Source organism: Pituophis catenifer, unplaced genomic scaffold (genome assembly GCF_029215685.1).
Source record: "Pituophis catenifer annectens isolate HBS135680 unplaced genomic scaffold, rPitCat1.0.hap2 SCAF_1, whole genome shotgun sequence".
In the NCBI taxonomy this organism is placed as follows: Eukaryota; Metazoa; Chordata; class Lepidosauria; order Squamata; family Colubridae; genus Pituophis; species Pituophis catenifer.
In genome coordinates this window covers 121,521,190-121,543,832 of record NW_027256881.1, presented here as the reverse complement: position 1 = coordinate 121,543,832, position 22,643 = coordinate 121,521,190, and the positions used below count along the sequence as shown (strand labels likewise).

Below are 22,643 nucleotides of genomic sequence, written 5' to 3'. Positions count from 1 at the left end.
ACCAGCCCCTCTCTTAGTTCACCTACCAAATTCTGACAGATCATTGAGGCATCTGTCAACTCTTGTATTCAGAGTGACTAGTTATTATTATTGTTTTTCCTGATGGTAGGTGATGTTGAGGAAATCCATCAATTACCTTTCTTAAGTTGTCTCACATAAAACCTGGGAGGACCCATAAGTTGCTGGCTTTCCTGCTGACGAAGAATGCAGCTCAGCAGCATGGGCGAGTCAATGTATGCTAGCATACATATGTACCCCCTTACAAACTATGAAAAGCACTTAACTGTGACTATGAGAGAGTGCCCTAAAATATTATGTTCTTATTTGATTGGAACATTAACTACATGACAATGAGATCTCTGTGTATTTCCTTTTTGCCAATTTACAAAACTGTGTGTGTGTGTGTGTGTGTGTGTTTCTATTGAAGCACCTGGTCTACCCCAATATGGGCAGGAGCATACTGCTTCCTTTTTGCCTTTCAGCTCCAATCCAAGTTTGAATCCGAATAAGGGTATGACTAGCTGATGAGAGCTAAATAGCTTGAAATAGATCTATACTAGTCTCCCTTTCTTTATCAGCAAATATAAATTCACACACACACACATATATACGTATACTTAGTATTTCTAAATTCTATTATATCTTGGTTGTAGAATGGATAGCAGCAAAGAAATGCAGAAAAATCTCTTTGTTCTCATATAGAGCTTATTCCTATTTTTGCTTCCCAGATCTAGTACTCCTATTAATGACCATTTTCATGTAAAAGGCTGCTGAAAACATTTGCATTCCATGCCCCTGCTAATTCAGAAATGCTTTGAAACTGAACAAAATATTGGTGAGGTCGACATCTTTATCTGTAACCCAGATTAATGGTGTGGACTCATAAAATTTGGCCAGCTTTGATTTCTCCTCTGCGTTGTTACCGCAGAAGGTTAATGGGGATCAGAACATGAACATAGCCAGCTAGACCTTGCTCTGGCATTTATGGGATTTTGTGCACTGTTGCCTCACTGCACATATTTATCTCATTTTAATGTGAGGGCCATGAAAATCTCACCTATGGAACCTACTCAGGGACAGAGCTCAGAATCATAGCAAAAAATAACGACTACACTAGACTACAGATGGATAAAATGACACTGTTAATGTGTGCCACAGTGCAATAAAAGAAGTGCCCTTCACCTGAGCTTAGCATTCAATAACTGCAACAGGTTCAGGTGCATAGATTGAAGGGAACTGAATATTTACTGTTTTTCCCAAGAAACTGGATCATAAGGAGTGCCAGCTGCCAAAGGTTGCAGGGGGGAAAAATGTTAGAATGTTATTATTATTTTAGTACTGCACAAAAGCTGTGTAACAGAGCATTATAGCAATAGCACTTAGACTTTACAAAGTGCTTTACAGCCCTCTCTAAGCGGTTTTACAGAGTCAGTGTATTGCCCCTAACAATCTGGGTTCTCATTTTACTGACTACGGAAGGATGGAAGGCTGAGTCAACCTTGACCCTGGTGAGATTCGAACTGCTTAATGGCAGGCAGCCGGCAGGCAGCAGAAATAGCCTGCAGTACTGCATTCTAACCACTGCGCCACTGTGGCTCTTGAACATTATGATCAATGGTGGTATTCAGCTGATTCTATCCAGCTCGGGCGAACCTATAGCGGCGGCTGCGGGAGGCTCCAGCCACCGCCCGGACATCATCACGTCCCATTTTTGATGAACTGCGCATGCACGTGCTCACATTTGTGAACCGGTAGCGAAGGTAAGTGAATACCACCCCTGATTCTGATGTATAATGCTGCTAAATATACCCTGTCTGTAAATTATACCAAAAGCAAACAAAAGTCCAAGAAGGAAACAAATATCCTGTTTATTACGCACTCAGCAATTAACAGATGGATAAGTGAGAACCAATATAATAGGTAAGAGCACTCTAAAATGAAACAATGCAGCCAACCAAGCCAGGTAGGCCAATCAGAAACAAATACATAAATTACAACTCTGACCGAGTTGGTACACGTTAAAAACAGTGAGGTCTACTCCCTTCTGTAAAACCATTGGTAATCCTACCTAGTTTGCTACTGAAATTTTTGCACAATGAAAGCCAACCTTATCAAGTCCCCAACATGGCTATCACCGTAGAATTTCATGCTTTAGCTTGGCTTTGAAAGCATTGTGGTTTTGACATTCTTGAAATTATCAAACAAAAGTGTATAAAACTCTATTTTGGATGTGAACACTTGGTTCCAAATAAACTAAGTGAAGAGCAATAACCTCCTTTGAATATTGAACCAATCTGAATTGCTTTCTAATTCGCGTTAGTGTCAAAAGCTCCGAGGCAGAACCTAGCAAAAATATGTGCTATGCAAATCACAGTGGAATCAGTAAGATCAAGATAATATGGCTCAACCAGCTAATTATTTCAAAAGTCACTAATTTCTGGAAACAGAGATCTGGACTTCTAGTTGAAAGGCGTGCTACTTTGCATTTTTATTTTGTGCTACCAAGCAATAGAATACCACATTACAAACAATTCACACGGGAACTGATAATTTGTTTTTCCCCGTGTAGATGACTTAATTGGGAACAAGGTCACTGACCTGTTATCATAAATTAAGCATTTTTATCTAGCCCTTGCTTGCTCATTTATTCATTCATTCATTTATTATTCATTCTTGGTGGGGGATTTGTGATTTCACTTTCAGGAAAAGATCCTTAAGGTGAAGAAATAACAATTAAAACTCAAATTATCTTTTTAATTTTGGTATTGTTTAAAATGAAACATGCTAATAAAGTCAAATGAGCAGAAGTAATGATCTATAATGCAATTAATAAAATCAAATTACGTTGAAGTGCATCAGTAATGAGGACATATGTGCGTGCATGTGAGAAAGAGAGAGATAGAGAAAAATCTTTAGAGCCTATTTTAAAATTTAAAATAGTGAACCTTGTAAGTTGAGGCCTAAGGTTTTTTTTTTCCCAGCGAAGGATGTCAGTTTCATAAGTAGGGGGATAAGAAATGATCAAAGAGATTATCATATTCATTCTTAATTAATATGGTACTTCGCTCTATGTGTCCCAGATTCCCCGTCCCAATTGATTTTTTTCCAGAGTTTTTTTTAATTAATTAGATAAAATCAGACAGCAGCTAGAGGAATGAGTATTTTGTGATTTTCCAAAACCATGATCACTTCTTATGAAATGGCTTCCATGGGAGAAGTTGTTGCCTACTTCCAACATGGTGATCCTGGTTTCAGAAAGTCACAAAAGACTTGTTCTTCTAGCTGCTTTCTGATTTTTTTTCTAATTAATTATTTTTTTTAAAAAAACTGAACATGACCTAAAACATCCCAAGAGTGCCCACCAACATTTTATCTACAGCTCATGCAATTCTGTGGTTTCTGCAAAGTTATGTGGTAACATCTGGGGATGAACAAAACAGGTGTACAAAAGGAAGGGGCTTCCCTTGCATTAAGAAAGGAAGATAAATATATTTGCTAATCTTTCAGTTGAATGCTGAGAAAGAGAATAGGAGCTAATGAGTTTGTGGATAATACTGTATCATCCTTAGGTAATTAAATGAAAAATTTTGGGTTGACACTGGCTAGAAACTGACAATAAAAATAGAGCAGTAGTGTACATGGTACTCAATCCAATAGGCCAGAGGGTAAATAAAGTTACTAAATAAAGTAAAGTAATGTTACTAAACAGTAAATGAACTTATTATTTGGAATATTTTTACATTAAAGTAAAATAAAACCAACAAAAAATATAAATCATTTTCCTCATCCCTTCCTGAAAATAATTTAACACTGGAACTATGCTACGTTTCTTTTAATGAGAAGATCTATAGTAATCTTCAGATGGAGAATAAAAACATGGTGAAGAAGATGATCTGATCACAGACAACTTCAGTTACTCTGACAAAGATTGAATAAATGTGTGAACAATTAACAACCATGAAGTACATATTCTGAATGACTGATCCCAAGAATGATGTTATATGGAAATGACCCAAGGTGACTGTTTTTAAATCAAGTGAGCTTTTTAAGATTATGATAAAGTAAGACACTATTGCATCAATTAGAAGAACTACAATATCCACAAATTTACCTAGAAAAATATTATTATTTGCAGATCTAAGAATTGGACTTTTATACTTCACAAAGGAAAGTTTTTGTCACAGGTTTTCATCCAATATTTTTTGGTATGGCACCCAATGTGTGCTCATAATCATCAGCCCAACTGGTTTATGCCATAAACTTTAAATTTTCAGATCTTACAGTTTTTATCATTTTAATGTTTTAAATTATTATAATTATTTATTTTATTTTTACATTATTATTATTACCATATAATGTCTTTAAGCTGCTGTAACTCAAAGTAAAATCTGTTTCTAAAAGCTAATGTTATTTACTTAGAAGGAGCAGATATATTCATTAGTGGTGTACCTTAGTTGCTTTACTTTCTGCTTAAATCAATGCTTTTAAAAAAAAAAATAATAAAGTATGTCTGTGAAATACGACTTAGATAATCAATCTGTTTACTTAAATAGCCATGTTTATTGCAAGTTACTGCCCATAACATTTTAGAAAGTGAAGAGGATAAATGCAACGGCAATGACATTTTAATAGCAGTTGAAAGCAGCAGGAGGAAAACAGTATTTCAATCATGCCTTCTAACATCCCAGAGGATTATGGAGAAATCTGCCATAAGGAAGGCATGTTAGTACCTGTATTCATTGATTCCATCTTCACAAATAGTTCCATTCTGGCACCAGCTCATTTCACAGTTATTAATATTTTCCAGGCATGTAGGTCCTGTCCGCCCAGGCGCACAAACACATAGATAATTCTGGTTGTCTTCTTCATGGAAACATCTTCCATTCACACAGGGCTGCAAGTGAGAATTACACAGAGTCCAGGAAATGCTTCTGTCGTTACAATATTGAGGTTAAGGATGTTCATAACATACATTACAGCAGGGGAAGAAAATTCCTGCGAATTTAATTTCATCAATAATAAGATACATCACAGAAGAGTGAATCCGTCCCTCTGAATCCTTCTTTTCTCTCTCTCATTTCTACCTCTATTTCTCTCTTTGTATTTGTGAATATTTGTGTCTCTCTCTGTGTGTGTGAGAGAGAGAAAGAGAAAGACAAAGAGAGAGAGAGATGGAGTCATTGAAGAGTAGAATTAAATATTTAAACAATTGTTTAAAAATGGCACTTGGCTATCTTTTTTTCCTAAGGTGCATCCTTGGTGTAACCCTTCCACATAACATTGTTTTCACTCCCTGGTTTCTTGGGAAAAAAAAAAGTAGAATTAGCCATTCTATCATTTTTATCCCTGCTCTCCTCACGACACTGAGAACAGGCAAGGTCATATTAGCAGCCCATCACACACAATATTTCCTCTGGCCAACCAATGGGAGAATAATAATTCCATCGGTACTCTGTCCCTCAGTTTGCCATCTTCCTAAAGTAAAAAAAAATCCACTTGTCCACATTTCTGAAAGAAAGAAGAAAAATAAGGCAGTAGAACACTGTAGGCATTTATTTTTATCATTGTCCGAAACGTCTGAGCTATTGATATGAACTCAGCCAAGATGTGTTGATGCCATAACACTAGTTTTTCAGTCAGGTACTTTTCTTAAGAGATGAAATTATGGTTACCAAGATTGAACATCTGAAAGGGAGCAGCAGCAGTTACTGCTCTGTTCTGCTTGAGGCCAGTGGCTGGAAGCAGGTGCTTGCTGCTTAGATAAGCAGGGATTCAGAAGAGATTGGACAACCATTGACTGAAATGATATAGGGTTTCCTGCCTGAGCAGGATGTTGGATTTAAGACTTCTAAATTCCCTTCCATCCCTGTTATTCTGGATCACACCCAGCATTAAAAATCAAAACAAACATCCCAGAGAAATTGTAAAAGTGATTAGAAACTGTAACAGATGGTGGAACATTCAAATCCGGAAGCACCTTTTCCATTTAACAATTTTTTATTAAACGTCCTAAGCTTTTGTGAGATGTCAGTTCTAGGCATCTGATAATGTGACTTGCAGCTCATGAAAGCTTCTGCCTTTTTGCAAATGTGTTAGTCAGAAAAGATACTATCAGATTCCTGATTAGAAACTAAATGGCTGAATATCAGGTCTGATTAGTTGATATTTTTTGTGCAATCTATGGAAGAACTCCAGGTTCAGGAGGATTTAAGAGTTCCTAAAAGAGAAATGAGGTGGCTCCAGGCTCTCAGGATTTCCAGTGTTTCAGAAACTTTTGCAGCTTGAGCTGTACTACAGTCCAACCAGAAGAAAATTGACTTAGTTATCCAAGGAACACAGCCAGACATTGCTAGTGTCAGATCAGTTGAAGTGCCATATAAACACTGGCCACCCTTTAAAGCAGGGCTGGGGAACAATGGCTCTTTTATGACTTGTGGATTTCAACTCCTAGAAATCTGGGAGTTGAAGCCCACAAGTCAAAGTCATCATTTCCCCACCTTTGCTTTAAGGCAAAATGTGGATAGTCTGAACAAACAAAATTACTTTTAAGATTGCTGCTGAATAAAGGCTACAAAATGGTACTTCTTCAATGGACTTCAGTGGACTTCAAAGACATCATTTTGAACATACAATCTGTTTTAGGATGGCAAAGGTCAATTCAGTTCTCTATCTCCTAAAATGTTTGTACTGTCCTACTCATTTCTAAAAGTGTGGGCAACCATGGATCTGCTGCCTATAGATGTAGCCACTGCTTATCTTACATTGTCTTGCCTCATCAATGCTAGTGTCAGTCATTGCATCTATGAAAATAAATTCCATAAACTACTTGTTTTGAACTTCAGCAGTGGGAACTGGTAAGATAACCAGTGTTCCTCATTTCTCTTTTATTTTTCTGATACTGTTCCATCAATTGATAAGTCTGGAAGAGAAGGAAAAAGTTCTTTCAATCAGTGTGCCACTTGTTTGAAATTTCATGACAGTTCTATCATCTTCGTTCTTAAAAGTTTCTAGAAACAAAAATGCTGGTGTTCACATATTTGTTATATTCCAGTAGTTGCAAGTTTGAAACATGCTCTGTCAACTCTCTTGCAGCTGTTTCATGATCACCTGACATCTGTCAGTCTATATTCCATGGAACTCTAGGGAAGTTACTTTTGAGAAGGAAAATCTATCATGATTAAAAGTTGAGCAATTATTTTTGCATCCAGAGCTGATATTTTCCCTTCAACGTCTTAGGTGGCCAAAGGTTGCAAGGACTGTGGTAGTGATGTAATTGGTACACTGAATTTATTGATGATTTCAGTTACCAATTTTCTTTTTGTTCCATTCAAAACTAACGGGAAATTGCATGTTCTTATTAGTTTTTTGCTAAAACTCTGAAATGTACTCAATTTGAGGGGTTTTTTTGCTACATGTAAAAGGTAAGGAAAATTTTCATGTGCCAGAAAGTCTTTAGAGTGATTATGTACCAACTCTTAGTTATCACAATTTCTCCATTATCTCTAATCTGGTCCTTCAGATCTTCCAATGGAGTACCCTTTACCACTGGGACTCCATCCATCCACCCATCCACCCACCCACCCATCCATCCATCTATCCATCCATCCATTCTCATTGTCTTCTTTCCTTTCCTTCCATTTTTCCCACCATTACAGCCTTCTCCAGAGAACTAGGTCTTTGTATAATATATCTGTAGTAAGATAATTTGAGCCTGGTAATTGGTGCCTCAAGAGATAACTCAAGGTTGATTTGTTCAATTATCCATTTGTTTGTTTTCTTGACTTTCAGTTATATTCTCAGGAGGCTTCTTTAACACCAAAGCTCAAAAGCATCAACACTTTTTTTATCCTGCTTCTTCATAGTCTAAATTTCACTTCCATAGAGTGTCACAGTGAATACCACTACTTTTACAATTCTGATCTTTGACGATATAGACACATCATTGCATCTGAGTATCTTTTCCGAAGACTTCAGTAATCAATCAATCATAAAGCTGGCAGTTGTGCCTGCTGTCATTTGTTTGATCTTCTTTATATTTAATTTTAGTCACATTTTTGCTATGCTCTTTGGTTTTTATTACTGGAGCTTGCAGATCCTTTTCATTTTCAGGTAGTGTTCTCAGCATCATGCAGGCTATGAATGTTTCTCCCTCCCATTTTAAATTTACATTCAACTTCTTCCACTGAAGCTTCTCTTTGCATATATTCAGCACATAGGTTGGATAAGCAAAGAGAAAAAATATAGCCTTGTATCTCTCTTGCCAGCCAGTCTGCTTTATCATGTTGTGTATGTGGAAATGATCTTGGGAGAGAGGGAGAAAAGTTGCAGTTAGTAGAATTGTGGGAGAAGAGATAGATCAGCCTGCAAAAGGAATATGGGCATGGCAAATGTCTCAGAAAGGACCCTTCCTAGTTTTGGGAGGTTGTAAGGTTAAGAAGGAATAAAAGTACTTTCAGACTTGCAAGATTCTATTAATGTAACCTTATAATAAAGTAGAATTAGTCCATCTGGTCATGCTTCCTGACTGGACCAATATGCTAGGCTAACATATTCCAACCATGTTATGGCTTCCTGACCTACATATTGGTTTTGCCTGAGAACAATGAGATGATCTGCAATCCCTATTTTTCTCATTCCGACATGATTTAAGAAAGCCAGAAACCAAGAGATTTGGGGGACAGTTAAGTTACTCATGTAATGTAATAGTATGAAAACCACTTGGTAGTGATATTAGCTGATATAGATTAACAAAGTTGGAAGGGACCTTGTAGGTCATCTAGTCCAATCTCCTACCCAAGCAGGAGACCCTACACCATTTCTGATAAATGGCAGCCCAATCTTTTCTTGAAAGCCTCCAGTGATGAAGCTCCTACAACTTCCGAAGGCAAGCTGTTCCATTGGTTGATTGTTCTCACTGTCAGAACATTTCTCCTTATTTCCAGGTTGAATCTCTCCTTGATCAGTTTCCATCCATTATTCCTTTCTGGCCTATTTGTGTGTTGTGTGTCTTTGAGTCAGGTTTTGTGTGTTGTGTGCCTTTGAGTCAGGTTTTGTGTGTTGTGTGTCTTTGAGTCAGGTTTTATGTGTTCTGTGTCTTTGAGTCAGATTTTGTGTGTTGTGTGCCTTTGAGTCAGGTTTTGACTCCTGCTGACTGCCTGGACAAGTCCCTGCAGTTTTCTTGGCAAGATTTCAGAAATGGTTGGCCTTTGTCTGCTTCCTAGATCTGAGAAACAGTGGCTGGTTTAAGGTTACCCAGCTGGCTTTGTATCTAATACAGGATTAGATTTATGGCCTTCCAGTCTCTAGTCTGATGCCTTAAGCATTACACCAATCTATCTCTAACTAGTGATATATAAAAGAAAAAGATATGGTAAAAAAACATATAAGGCAACATAATTGATTTTCCAGAATCTTGGATGAATATAAAATGTATATATTGGCTATAAGGTATGTGTGTGAATATAGTGGTAGATAAATATTTATTTTGAAACTTCCTAATAATGCTTGTTAGTGTTAGTGGTCTATAGATTTAAAAAGCTGAGAAATGACTCATCTAAACCATTAAGAGAACCTGTATACAATAAAAATCAGGACTGTTTAATAGATATATGTAAGAGGAATATCTGCCTCCTCTAATCAATGAGTTGAGTATTAAAGAAAGGGGTGATTCAGGTGGAGATAATTTGCTTTTCACTCCCTCAGTTTGATTGAGACTCAAACCTATTTAAAATGCTACTGAGATGTGTAATAACAACAACTCTTGGCAAAAATCTGCAGTCTTAATTTGTCTTTGATTAAGTTTTAAATTGACCTTAAAATTGAATCTTTTTGCTATTCCATTAGTGCTAAATTCTGAAATTATGCCTAGACTGTTTCTCATAGAAAACACTCCTCAGCTTGATCAAAGCTTGCAAAATGAATCCCCTACTAGGAAATATGGAAATATTCTTCCCCTGATAATTATTAAAACTATTGTTTTCAATCTAAATGCATGCAACGTAGATTGTAAACAAGGTCTCCAAAGAAGTGAGGGCAAAGGGGATATTTGAAAATGACTCTTTCTCCATAGCCTACATTTCATTCCTAGTCAAGATCTCATTGGGACAATTTTAATTACCAATAACTTGAGATGAAAACTTGGGCTTAGATCCAAAAAAAAAAAAATCACAAATGTTTCATCTGCGTATAAAGACTTTTCCCTTTCTGCTTTCTGGTTTGCCATTCTTTGTTCCTATTTCTGGGCCATGATCCCTCATAGCCAAAAAAGTTAATATTGGATGCCAAAACAGGATGTGAAATATGAATGGGCTAGAATTTATTCCCACATTGATTAGAAGCCATCTCCAGAGCAATCAATACATGTGATCCGGCCCCTCCTTCAAACAAGTCTCCTTATCTTACTCTTTTACACAGAAAGAATGCAAGAAAAAGACTCAAAACTACTGACTTAATTTGTATTCATATGTCATTTGAAAGTAGAGTACTTGCTGAAATTCTTGTGTTAACTTTCACCTTCGTCTTCTTAAGGAATATAACTAATCAGAGCTCCTAGAGTTATTTTTCAGGATTAACTACTTCCAGTCCAGAATGACACAAGTTTGACTTTGATATTTGTCCTTGAAAACACAGTAATTTGTGGGATTTCAGTGTTGATTTCTTTCAAATAATTCTAGTTAATGAAAGTTCTGAGAAAACTGCATTTAGGCTTAACTGTTTGCAATCTGGTTGCTACAAGGGATGTCTGACACATTGCATGAACTTTCTGCATCCAAGTGGTTCAGTGCCTTTTAATTCTGGTAAAATATTTCTTCAGTGTGCTTTTTAATATCAGCAAAGGAATATTTAATTAAATTGGATTATAGAAATAAGTGTGACTGAACCAGCTGAAGTCTTGCATGCAAAATAGGAGATTAGTCCATGGTGGATCTTTATCATTCAAATACTTCTGTTTGCATGGCTGCATCAGATGTTTCGATGCAAGTACCTAACTGAAGCAATTCCATGATGGTGTCAATACATGGGTGTCATCTTTTTGACGCTGTCACAGTTTATGATGGATGGTGCTTTTCAGCTATTGCAGAACACACTCAGATCACTTCTTCAACAGATGATTAAACAGAAAGCAGACTACAGTAAGTCATCCTGGCAGCTGAAGGGAAAAAATGGAAAAAGAATATTTCTATCTCTATCTCTATCTCTGTCTCTGTCTCTGTCTCTGTCTCTGTCTCTATCTCTATCTCTATCTCTATCTCTATCTCTATCTCTATCTCTATCTCTATCTCTATCTCTATCTCTATCTCTATCTCTATCTCTATCTCTCTCTATCTCTATCTCTATATCTATCTAATGATATAGATTTGTGACATATTTTCTGAAGGAATTATTTAAAAAAAATATTTAAAAAAATAAACAGAACAAACATATAAATATAAATAAAAATGGATTTATTTTATTAGGGTTAAATTTCTGATAAAAATGCTGGGGTTTCTGTTTTTTTTTTAACTAGGACTGAGTAACAATGCTTTAAAGGTTGGTTTATGAGGAGATATATTTTTGCTTTATTTCTTTTAGAGAAAGTGATAAGTCAAAATACAGAATGAATGTATTTGATTAAAGTTATATCTATATCCATCCACCCACCATCCATCTCTATCTACTTATCTATCATCTATCTATATCTATCTATCTATCTATCTATCTATCTATCTATCTATCTATCTACTTATCTATCATCTATCTATATCTATCTATCTATCTATCTATCTATCTATCATCTAATATTTCTATCTATCATCTAATCTGTCTATCTATCATCTATCTATCTCTATATCTATCTATCTATCTATCTATCTATCTATCTATCTATCTATCTATCTATCTATCTATCATCTAATCTCTATCTCACTATCTCTATCTATCTATCATCTAATCTATCTATCTATCTATCTATCTATCTATCTATCTATCTATCTATCATCTATCTGAGTTTCTAGTAGCTTTTGCTAATTAGGACTGAATGATAAGTTTTTACAATTTGATTATTGATTGGTGATGACAAATAGCTTAATTTTTCCCCCCTGAAATACTGGTAAAAGTGTTACTGTTACTGAAGTTGTTCATACTTGTCTGGAAGCAGGGAGAAGTCTTTTTTCTATCTCTTTGTACTTTATTTTTTTCATTACCTTTTATATTCTTTTTAGTTTGTGCTAGTCTTTTATCTTTATACTTGTAAGCCCTAATACAATTATTATAAAAATGGAAAAAGGATCAGTGGGATTGAAATAAAAACGATGATAAAGCAACTTAAAAGTTAAGAGGATAGCCAGAAATATTGATAAAAATAAGAGATAAGAAAGCAGCCACAAATTGTCTTTCTTGCTCTCAGCAAAATGTATTACACCAAAAGGCTGTGAAGCAAAGTTGCTGCTACCCTGACTCCAAATGTAAAATTAGATATAAAAGGCACCATGTAAGGTGATAGACTAATTGGAATAAGGATAGAGTAGTAGAAGAGTCCAACCACGGGAAACATTTAAGCCTTTGTCACAGAAGGATGGACACAGATTTTCCAAATTAAAGCACTGAGCAAAAGGACCTAGACTGTAATGATGTGCAGCCCAGCCAACATGTACTTCTGAATAAAAATAAAAGGGCCACACCTTGATTTCTATAAGGCACAAAAAAGAAATATAATAAAAGGACAAAGAATCCGCTGGAATTGGTCCACAGCGACATCTGTGATCAATGCATGCCATTACGTAAGATGGAAACGTACTGACTTTTATGAATTATTACTCTAGGTTTACTTGTTTTTAATTGCTCAGTAGGAATTCAAGTATTACAGAAGTTCAAAAAAATGTGTGGCTTTGAGAAACAACAGATTTCACCAGTAGGCAACTTAACCATTTTCCCAGCCCATGGTAAGATAATATGGCTGAATAACCATTCATTCATTCATTCATTCATTCATTCATTCATTCATTCATTCATTCATTCATTCTATCTCAGTATCTATCTATCTATCTATCTATCTATCTATCTACCTATCTATATATACTTTATTACTTTATAGGTAATTCATGGCAGTGAAAGTACACAGTACTCCTTCCTCCTCCTATTTTTTTCCACAATAACAACCTTGTGAGGTGGACTGGGCTGAGAGAGAATGACTGGCCCAAACTCCCCCAGCCAGGTTTCATGCCTAACGAAGAACTAGAATTCACAGCCTCCCAATTTTCTAACCTGGTGCCTTCATCAGTAGTTACATAAGACTACAATGCACTCTACCACAGAATAGAATGACAGAGCAGAAAGGGAAACTTGTAATTGAAATCATGCAGAATGAGGAAGTAAATATTGGAAAGAAGCTGTTAACACAGCCACCTATTTGTAAAATAAACAAATGCAACATTTTTATGGCATTGGGTTCCTTCTGACATATAGAACATAAAACATAAAACAAAGAATATGGTTTTCCCAGGCTGTTTTTCCCAGGCCCTTCTACTACATTCCTAGGATGTACTGGAACCCTGATTGGATAATGGTGTCATTCATCCCTGGATCACATTTTTATTTAATTCATTTGTTATTTCATGACTGTAAGGTTATATAGTGTGGCTTTGTATACTTTTCAATAGTTTTGTTGATTTTTTTTTTTTTTTTTGTAAACTCACCTTCATTGAGTTTGGCAGCCATATAAATGTTTTAAATATTAAATTAAGTTAAACAATTAAAGTTAAATTCCCTGTGAGTTGTGGCTTGGGAGTTGTGGCTTGGGAAGAAGCCCAGACTAGGACAAACGCTTGGCAATAAAGTTATGCCGACATGCTCAAATGGAAGAGGATAAAACGGAATTGCAGGAAATTCTAAAAAGGGGCACAGCTAGAATACTTAAGGATAAAGAACCCTAGATTTCCCTACACACAGTATTAAAACACTGCACTGCACTATTTGTTTTGATGAAAGGAAACAACAGAATAAATGTGAAGTCATAGATTTTGTTCTCCATGCTCAGATGAGCAACAAATTGAGTTTAAAAGGTCTTCCAGCAAGCTATTCAGCACACATCTCCAATTCAAGAGCAATTTCCTGAAATGGAAACTGAGGCTCCAGAGCCAAGATACTCAGAGAACCCAACAAAGATATTCTACCCTAAAGGTTTTCTGCACTGCCAAAAAGAAAAAAGAAATAAAGAAACATGGAAGGTATCAAGAGGATGTCAGCCACTGTATTGGAGAAAAGCAGGAAAGGAAATAAAAGCACTCCGGAAGGATTGGAATTAGAAAAGCCATATATATAGCCACAGTGATGGGGCTAGACACATTGCATCAGTTGCCAGAATCCAAGAAGAAAGTAAATTCATCAATCAAAAGGGACTGATTGTAGCCAAAAGAGGTGCCTTAATAGCTCTAGGGAAGTGGTGGCTCAGTGGCTAAGACGCTGAGCTTGTCGATCAAAAGGTCGGCAATTCAGGGGTTCAAATCCCTAGTGCCGTGTAACGGGGTGAGTTCCTGTTACTTGTTCCAGCTTCTGCCAACCTAGCAGTTTGAAAGCACGTAAAACATGCAAGTAGAAATATAGGGACCACCTTTGGTGGGAAGGTAATAGCGTTCCATGTGCCTTTGGCGTTTAGTCAAACCAACCACATGACCATGGAGAGGTCTTCAGACAGCGCTGGCTCTTTGGTTTTGAAACTGAGATGAGCACCCTCCCTTAGAGTCAGGAACGACTAGCACATATGTGCAAGGGGAACCTTTACCTTTAGTATCTCAAATTGTGAAAATCTCAAACTGCCATCCAACAGCAAATCAGACTTCATAAATGCAAAATGTGCAGAAGATAGGATGAATGTGAAAGTCTTTGAGAGGACAACTATTCCCAAATGGAGGCTGGATAATTATTTGGGTAACCAAAAACATTCAGTTGCTATCTGAGGGACCACTTCTTTTCACTTACATCAGCATTAGATCTGGCAGAGAAGGCATGCTCTAGGTGCCATCATCTAGGGACCTACAATTAGTGGGTCCTAGGAGAATGGCTTTCCCTGCCTTGGCACCCACCTCCGGTTTCCCAACTTCAGTTGGGCCCGGAAGGCCCAAAAATTAGCTGGCCAGTGCGCACATGTGCACTACAGCTGAGCTAGGGCAATGCTCACATGCCCACCGATATGGCTCCACGTGCCACCTGTGGCACGTGTGCCATAGGTTCGCCATCACGGCCTTATATCATTTCAGACAAATGGCTATCCAATGTCTTCATAAAATCTCCAGTGATGGAGTGATGGAGAACTCACAACTGACAACCATCCATACTTCTTGTCCTGCCTTCAGGTACTTTGGAGAATAAGTTATTCCCTTCTTCTTTCTGATAGCCTCTCAAATATTAGAAGATTGATATCATGTCACCCCAGTCCTTTTCTTTGTTAGACTAGACACAAAGTGTTCCATAGGTAATCTTCACCAGTTTTCTGCTACCATGGTTTCCTCCACATTTGAAACTGTGTAAATCTCATAATATCTTGAAAGCAGGACACATTCTTTTGAAATATGCAGTATATTGTTTATTAATGATACAACATATTTTATAGCATAATCATAGGATAATCTTTTCATAATTGTGCCAAATACAATCCTGAATAATTTTTTTTAGCAATTTTTCATTTAATTAAGCAAATGCCATTAACGTTTAGAATCTTGGTATTATTGAAAACTTAAAAACATAAATTCTTGTAACCTCTCTTCTCATTTATTTCAGAAAAAAGTGATTCATCTGATTAAATGCCCAGAATCCTAACATAAATGTACATTATAATCTGTATAAATAAAATAAAGCAAGTATGAGAACTTCTTACAAATATTACACTAAAAACCTTCACTTCCACTGTCACTCACTAGCTGAAATGTCCATAATGATTACTTCATCATTTCAGAATATTGCCAGGGGAAATGATATTTACCCTGTTAGAGATAAATGAAATGCATAACATTTTTCTCACATGGCAGACAATTTGCATTAAATATTTTGAAGCAATCTGTGTAAGATTTATAGGTTATTTCATATTCAGGACTAAATAATAGACTTAAAAATCAAATATCTCATTGGTAAATGCATTACCATATAAAGGGGTACGATTTTTGGGATCCCCTATATATTGATCAACTCTATTGATCATATTAGGCCAGACATTCTCAGTTATAAAAAATATCTCTCCTGCAGTTGTTCTGTTTTGGGTGATTTCATAGGTATATGTATATGTAGTTTAATTGGCAACAATACATAAATGATTGCTTTTCTTTGACGCATTTGTCTTTGCAACTTAATCTACAGCCCTTGGAATTACTTGATGATATCCCAACAAGTCTATGTCATCTATCTGACTCTTTTGAGCTGCCAAATATATCTTGGTACTGTGATGTCATTTAGTTGGGTTTCCAGTTAGTACATAATGATCTATAAATGAGGGACAGAACCTTCAGATGTTAGATACAAATCCTGAAAAGAGAAGACAAAGGTGAAATTTCATCAACTGAACTTCCAGATGAAAACTTATCAATGTTTTACCTTTTTTTTCTTTTTTCTTTTTTTGGCTCTGGATGAGGAAGATACGAAAGCACAAACTGATAAAATGTATAGAATAAATTCCAGCTTTGCCAGGTGGAGAAATATTCCTAGAGATATCTTGCAAATTTTGTTAGAAAATTGCATTTTGTTAGAAAAAAAAATCAAGGGGTCTTTCATTTTAATACAAGGTTGAAAATGGATAATACTAAATGAATGGTTATAAATCGAGGTCTATCTATGTTTAGCATATAGCATATTTAGTTCCAACATTTTTTTATTATTAAATTTATTGGCTACCCATCTTATCACAGAATACTCTGGGTGGATTTGTTTCATATTTTTCTTCTCTTTGAAGAATAATTGTCACCATTTATATTTTCCTTACCTCTGAATTTTCCTTGCATGCTGTCCTGCATATATATGCCAGGTCATAAGGTTTGTCCACACACTGAGCTCCAGAGTTGCAAGTTATATTGTGAAACAAACAGGGATCAATATTTACTTCACACTGCTGACCTTGGAATCCTATGGAACAATATTTTTTTTTTGTTTCAGAAACAAGACCACATCTGTTCAAGATTTCTTAAAACTTTAACTGAATTTAGCATTTCAGTGGTTGCATTACTGTTGGCTTCTTGTGAATATACGTACATATGGGATCCTGAAAGGAATATTATTTTAGCATTATGGAAACAAGAAATCAGAAATGATTCAATGTATAGAAGAGGTGGGCAAGTGTGACAACTTTACAACCGGTGGACTTCAACTCCCAGAATTCCTGAGGCAGCATGTAGCTGTGTTGTGTGGGTGTGCGCATGTATCCATCCTCTAAGCAGTTCTTCAAATTTCTTATATTACTCTTGTCTGGGATATATTTCAGGAAAATGTTTGCTTTGTGTCTTAATATACAGTACATTTTCATTTTCAAGGTTTTGTTGCTACACTGTTTATTTGAATCAAAATTAAAAAGTAAAGGCAGACAACTACTATCCACAAAAGACTTACCCAATGGACAGATGCACTTATAAAGGCCTACATTATCTCTGCAGGAGCCTCCATTTTTGCAGGGATTACTGTCACATTCATTGATTTCCATCTCACAGAAAGTTCCTAAATAATATTTTAAAGAAACAATTTTATGCAATGCTAAATTTGAGGCTTTACATCATAACAGTGAATTTCAACTGCTCAATATTTAAACATCAAAATCTTTCATGGAAACATTAAAATGCATAAAGGATTTTTTTCAGGTGGATAAACAAACATTAGAGCAAGAAGAAAATGTGGAAATATTTAGAATCCCTACTGATAAGATTTGATTAAGACTGAAATGCTGGCACCATCCAAATATTTGATGATTAGTTGCTGTTAATCTTTCTACTATATAAATAATCTGACTCTTAGGTGTAAAGAATTCCCCCATATCTTGCATTGTCATTAAGAGTGATCTCTTTATGTCTAGCAAAATAGAACTAAAGTGAGTTCTGTTTAGGAGAAGCGGAACAGTAGAATATTATTATCAAACAAGAAATATCAAATCCAGAAGATTAGGCATAGGTACAAAAGAGCCAGAATAATAAAACAATAAAATGTCTTAAAGAAAAAACAACCCAAACTAACCGGTCTTTCTAATATTTTCTTTTATACAAGGTAACTGAAAAAAAAATGCAGAAAATATGATAATTACTAAATGTCCTCAAAGATGGATTTATCCAGTTGATTTATCTAGTCCTATCTTCTTAATACATTCCCAAGAATAAGAGGATATCCTAGGGCAGATCTGCAAGGACTGCAAGGACTTCAGAGAGTTGACAAAAAGAGAAAATGGCATATTTTAAAATGAAACACAGAATACACTTGGCATTTAGTCCAGAATACCAGTTCCCAGGGCCTAAATCAGGAGTCCCCAAACTTCAGGAAATTTCAGATTGTTCACTGACCCCAAAACATTTATTACATGAAAAGAAATATAATTAATACTACTTTAAATAATAGTACTAAGAATAACAACAATAACAACAATAGATAGTCTCAGTAATTCTTAGGGGTCAGTATTGACCACTTTGGGGGAACCCTGGCATAAATGAAGAATATATATTTACCCCTTTTCAGTTTCATTAATAGAATATACAACATTGTAGTGTATATAATTCATATCATACTTTGAAATAAATTATAGCCACATGACAATATAGTTGCTTCTTCTAATAAAAGTTTAGAACCTTTCCCCTATTATATTGAAGTCAAGATAATGCTAAGATAAGTTATACTTTCCCCTTAGTTCTTATTACTACTTGGAAATGCATAATTTACAGCATTACAATCTGATTAAGTATTAAATGAATGTCAGGGGAGATCTTGACAGTAATCCACATGGCTTTTGATACCTAATTATCATTCTTGACTGAAGGATGTATAATAGGAAATTGCAACAAAAGAAACAGATAGGCTTTTTGCTTATGCAATACAACAGTGGTCATTTCATTTTAGTAGGTAGAACATAAACAGAGCGACTGTGGAGAAAATAGATACTTTGAAATTGTTTTACTTTTTTTTTTTATTTGATTTATATGCCGCCCTTCTCCGGAGACTCAGGGTGGCTTACAATGTGCTCAGCAATAGCCTTCATCCTTTTGTATATATATTCTTTCCCCTTTTACCTTAATTTTCCTTCGCTAAATATAACCTTGAAAATTGTATATGATCATCATCAGGAAAGTTTATTCCTGAACACAGGGTACCAGATAAAGCAAATTGAGTTAGCACAGTTTGCTGAGTGAATCATGGTGACGGTGACGATGAAAAGCTAATCCCATGAAAATTGTGATAGTCGAAAAACAAGAAGGGAAAGAAATGTTTTAGATGTTGGATTCTTTGTCACACAAGCAAAACCATATATTTAAATCAGGGATGTCCATCTTTGGCAGCTTTAAGACCTGTGGACTTCAGCTCCTAGAATTCCCCAATCAGCCATGCTGGTTGGGGTATTCTGGGAATTGAAGCCCACAAGTCTTAAAGTTGCCAAGGTTGGACAGCTCTGATTTAGATAATATAAAGTTGCTAAATGGATATATAGCCATGGAACTGGTCATTATCAGAATGAAAAAAAAGATATAATCTATCACTCTGGAGCCAGGGTGAAAAAACATTTTTTGGAAGCTCCGTTACTGAGCAGTGAGATTCATCACACCATCACCAATCTCATGATACACTTCTGCTATTTTGCTAAAATGTGAGGAAAAACAAGCACAATCTTCTAATTCTCTCTTGCCCTCAAAGAAATTGCCTAACATGACACAACTGTGGTTTTCTCAATCTTGTCCCCTCCATTCTACTCAAGAGGAAGTGGAAAAGGAAAGGCACACCTGGGAAAGACTGAGTTAATGTAAGTTAATTTATTATAGATAGTCCTCAACTTATGACTACAATTGAGCCCAAAAGCAGTTGTTCGGTGAGTTTTGCCCCATTTTATGACCTTTTCTGCCACAGTTGTTAAGCGATTCAGTGTAGTTTTTAACTGAATCATGCAGTTTTCAAACAAATCTGGCTTCTCCCATTGCTTCTGAGAAGCCAACTGGGAAGGTTACAAATAATGGTCACATGACCCTGGGACAATGCAACTGTCATAAATACATGTCAGTTGCCAAACACCTGAATTTTGATCACGTGACCATGGGATGGGTTCAATGGTTGTAAGTGTGAAAACCAATCATAAGTCACTTTTTTCAGTGCTATGGTAATTTCAAATGGCCACTAAATGAATGGTTGTAAGTTGAGGACTACCTGTATTAACCTTAAAAGTATAATGTACTTTTTTCAGTAAGATATTATAAATGCTACAAATGAGTTAATCAGACGTTGTAGTTGTGTTTTCTATTTCGAGACTATAATTCTTCTTTGGTGAGTTTGATATGAAAGCACATATTTTCAATTCTGTTTCATTTCCTTCTTGTCTTTTCTTTACATTTCCTTGAAGCTCTTTTCTTTTATACAATGAACAAATGGAGAAGAAAAATTCTAGATCATTATCTATTGTTCTTAACTGGGAGGGGTGGGCTGGATGAAGCTTTCCATTTCATCACTAACATCTGATTTGCTTTGGCATTTATTCCACTCTGCCACAAAGTTCAGAAATGAAAGCATAATAAACTAGCTCAAATACATTCTGATTTGTAGAACACTGAGAGCAATGTAATTGTTTAATAACTGATTGCTCTTAATAGTGAGGTATTTATAAATTACAAGTGGATATAGCTGCACCAAAATTTGGGCAAGGTTTAAATTGAATCTGACATAGAACTACTGTAAAAGATACATTGGATTCTCATGTTTTGTAGTTAAATAAATATTATTAAAGCAAGCTATAACCCTTAAAAAAAAGAAAGTGCAAATATAGTTCAGTGATTTACTTGCTTTTTACTATACAGTCTATGCTTTGTTTTTAAAACCATTTTGCTTGTGCTTTAGTTTTAACAATGCTTATCATAATAAAATCTGGCATCTTATTTGGCTTAGCTAGATGTTGCAAACAAAATGTTGTATAAATAATCCAATAGGAAATTGTAGTTGTTAAGCATATTGACTTTGACATATGTGCCACTGAGCTCAATTGGCTTCTTTCTCTAAACAATCCTTCCCAGCCTGGAAATAATTTTCACTGAACATCTTGAAATTTTGGAACATCTCTGTTGAGATGTTAATGGGTTCATTCAAATGAAACACTATGCCACGTTTTCTTACATTCAAATCCATAATTCATGGTTTGCAAGCATCTATCAAACTGGGAACCTTAGCTATGTAATGCTTATTCCTCCTTCTTAACCCCGCTCTACTCTCAACCATGCCTGCTGCATAGTTCTTCACTCTATCCTATCCTACTTATCTTTCTCATGACCAACCCTTCCCCTCTAATAATGCTGTCCTTGTTTATTCTTCTCCTGCATTGTCTGGATCATATTCTGATTCCAGGCAGAAAAGAATGAGACATTTTCTCCGGAGAGATCCTTAGTAATGTTGGATTTAAATATTATTCCCAGTTACCTCTCTTCTTGGGGACTCAGAGAGAGCTACTATGCTTGGTGTGAACAGCACTTCCAGCCCCCCTGATAGTGGCTTGTTGAAAGTAAGCAGATTATTTGGCTGATCACTATCAAACAACAGCACCTCTACTTCACAAAGAGCGTATTTTCAGAGGCATAACTCATGCCTTCAATGCGTTCTTAATTGGAAAGACTGACTCATCAGTATGCTCCGCAATTCCCAGCCTGCATATTGCAGCAAGCAGCAGGGAAGACCGGCATAAAGGAAATAGGCTAAATTTTCTCTGTGCTGCAGGCATACTGTGAGCGCAATAGGTTGCGTTGTAGCAGGGCTCATTACATGAACTGGCCTTAAGACTGTCTCCAGATTTTTCATTCCCCCCCCTTTTTTTGGGGGGGGAGTTTCTAATACTCTAGTTATCTCAGTATTACAAATCATTTCAGTTTTAAATAATATATAACATTAAGTCTGGGCAAAAGTTTCGAAAGACTTTCTTTCAGTCATGGCTTTGATGAAGTACCCTTTCCATGTGGCTCTACTAGGTACTGAATGGAAGCTACTGTATGATATTAAATTGGCTGCTTTATTACCTTTTGTGTATAAATGCACATAGAATACTTTTTCATTGATTCAAAGTGGTTGCTGGAACCCAAGCAGACCAATTTAGTGCTCATGACTGGCAATGCTGGCATCTAGTGCTCACATTTTTGAGTCAAGATGCTGCCTCAAAGAGGATCATTCTACCTGGAGTTTAGGTAACTCTGTGAAGGAAAATATGACAGTGCATCATATAGTGAAGGAAAATATGACAGTGCATCATATAGTCCTATGATCTGCTGAACATCCTATGCTCAAAATACTGATTCCTTCATTAAGTTCAATCATAACTACTGCAAGTCCTGATTTAAGTACAAGTATATAAGACACAGTTTTATATATTTTTTCCCTCCAAAAGAGACACCAGGTCTTCTTTTTGAGGGATATCTTCCACTTTCTCACCTCGTGGCGGTGGCACTGACAGCCCCACCCAGCAGGAGCCCGTG

The 22,643-nt window shown here is 36.0% G+C and overlaps 1 protein-coding gene across 1 annotated transcript in view; it reads right to left on the bottom strand.

The window, feature by feature from the left end:
- The window catches only part of EYS (eyes shut homolog), an 871,663-nt gene that overhangs the window by 705,787 nt on the left and 143,233 nt on the right, over positions 1–22,643 (bottom strand). The window contains exons 9-11 of the mRNA XM_070932259.1: positions 17,566–17,670; positions 16,946–17,085; positions 4,731–4,894 (exon numbers count right to left, since the gene is read on the bottom strand). Of these exons, the coding sequence (XP_070788360.1) occupies positions 4,731–4,894; positions 16,946–17,085; positions 17,566–17,670 (409 nt within the window). The remainder of the gene's footprint in view (positions 1–4,730; positions 4,895–16,945; positions 17,086–17,565; positions 17,671–22,643) is intronic.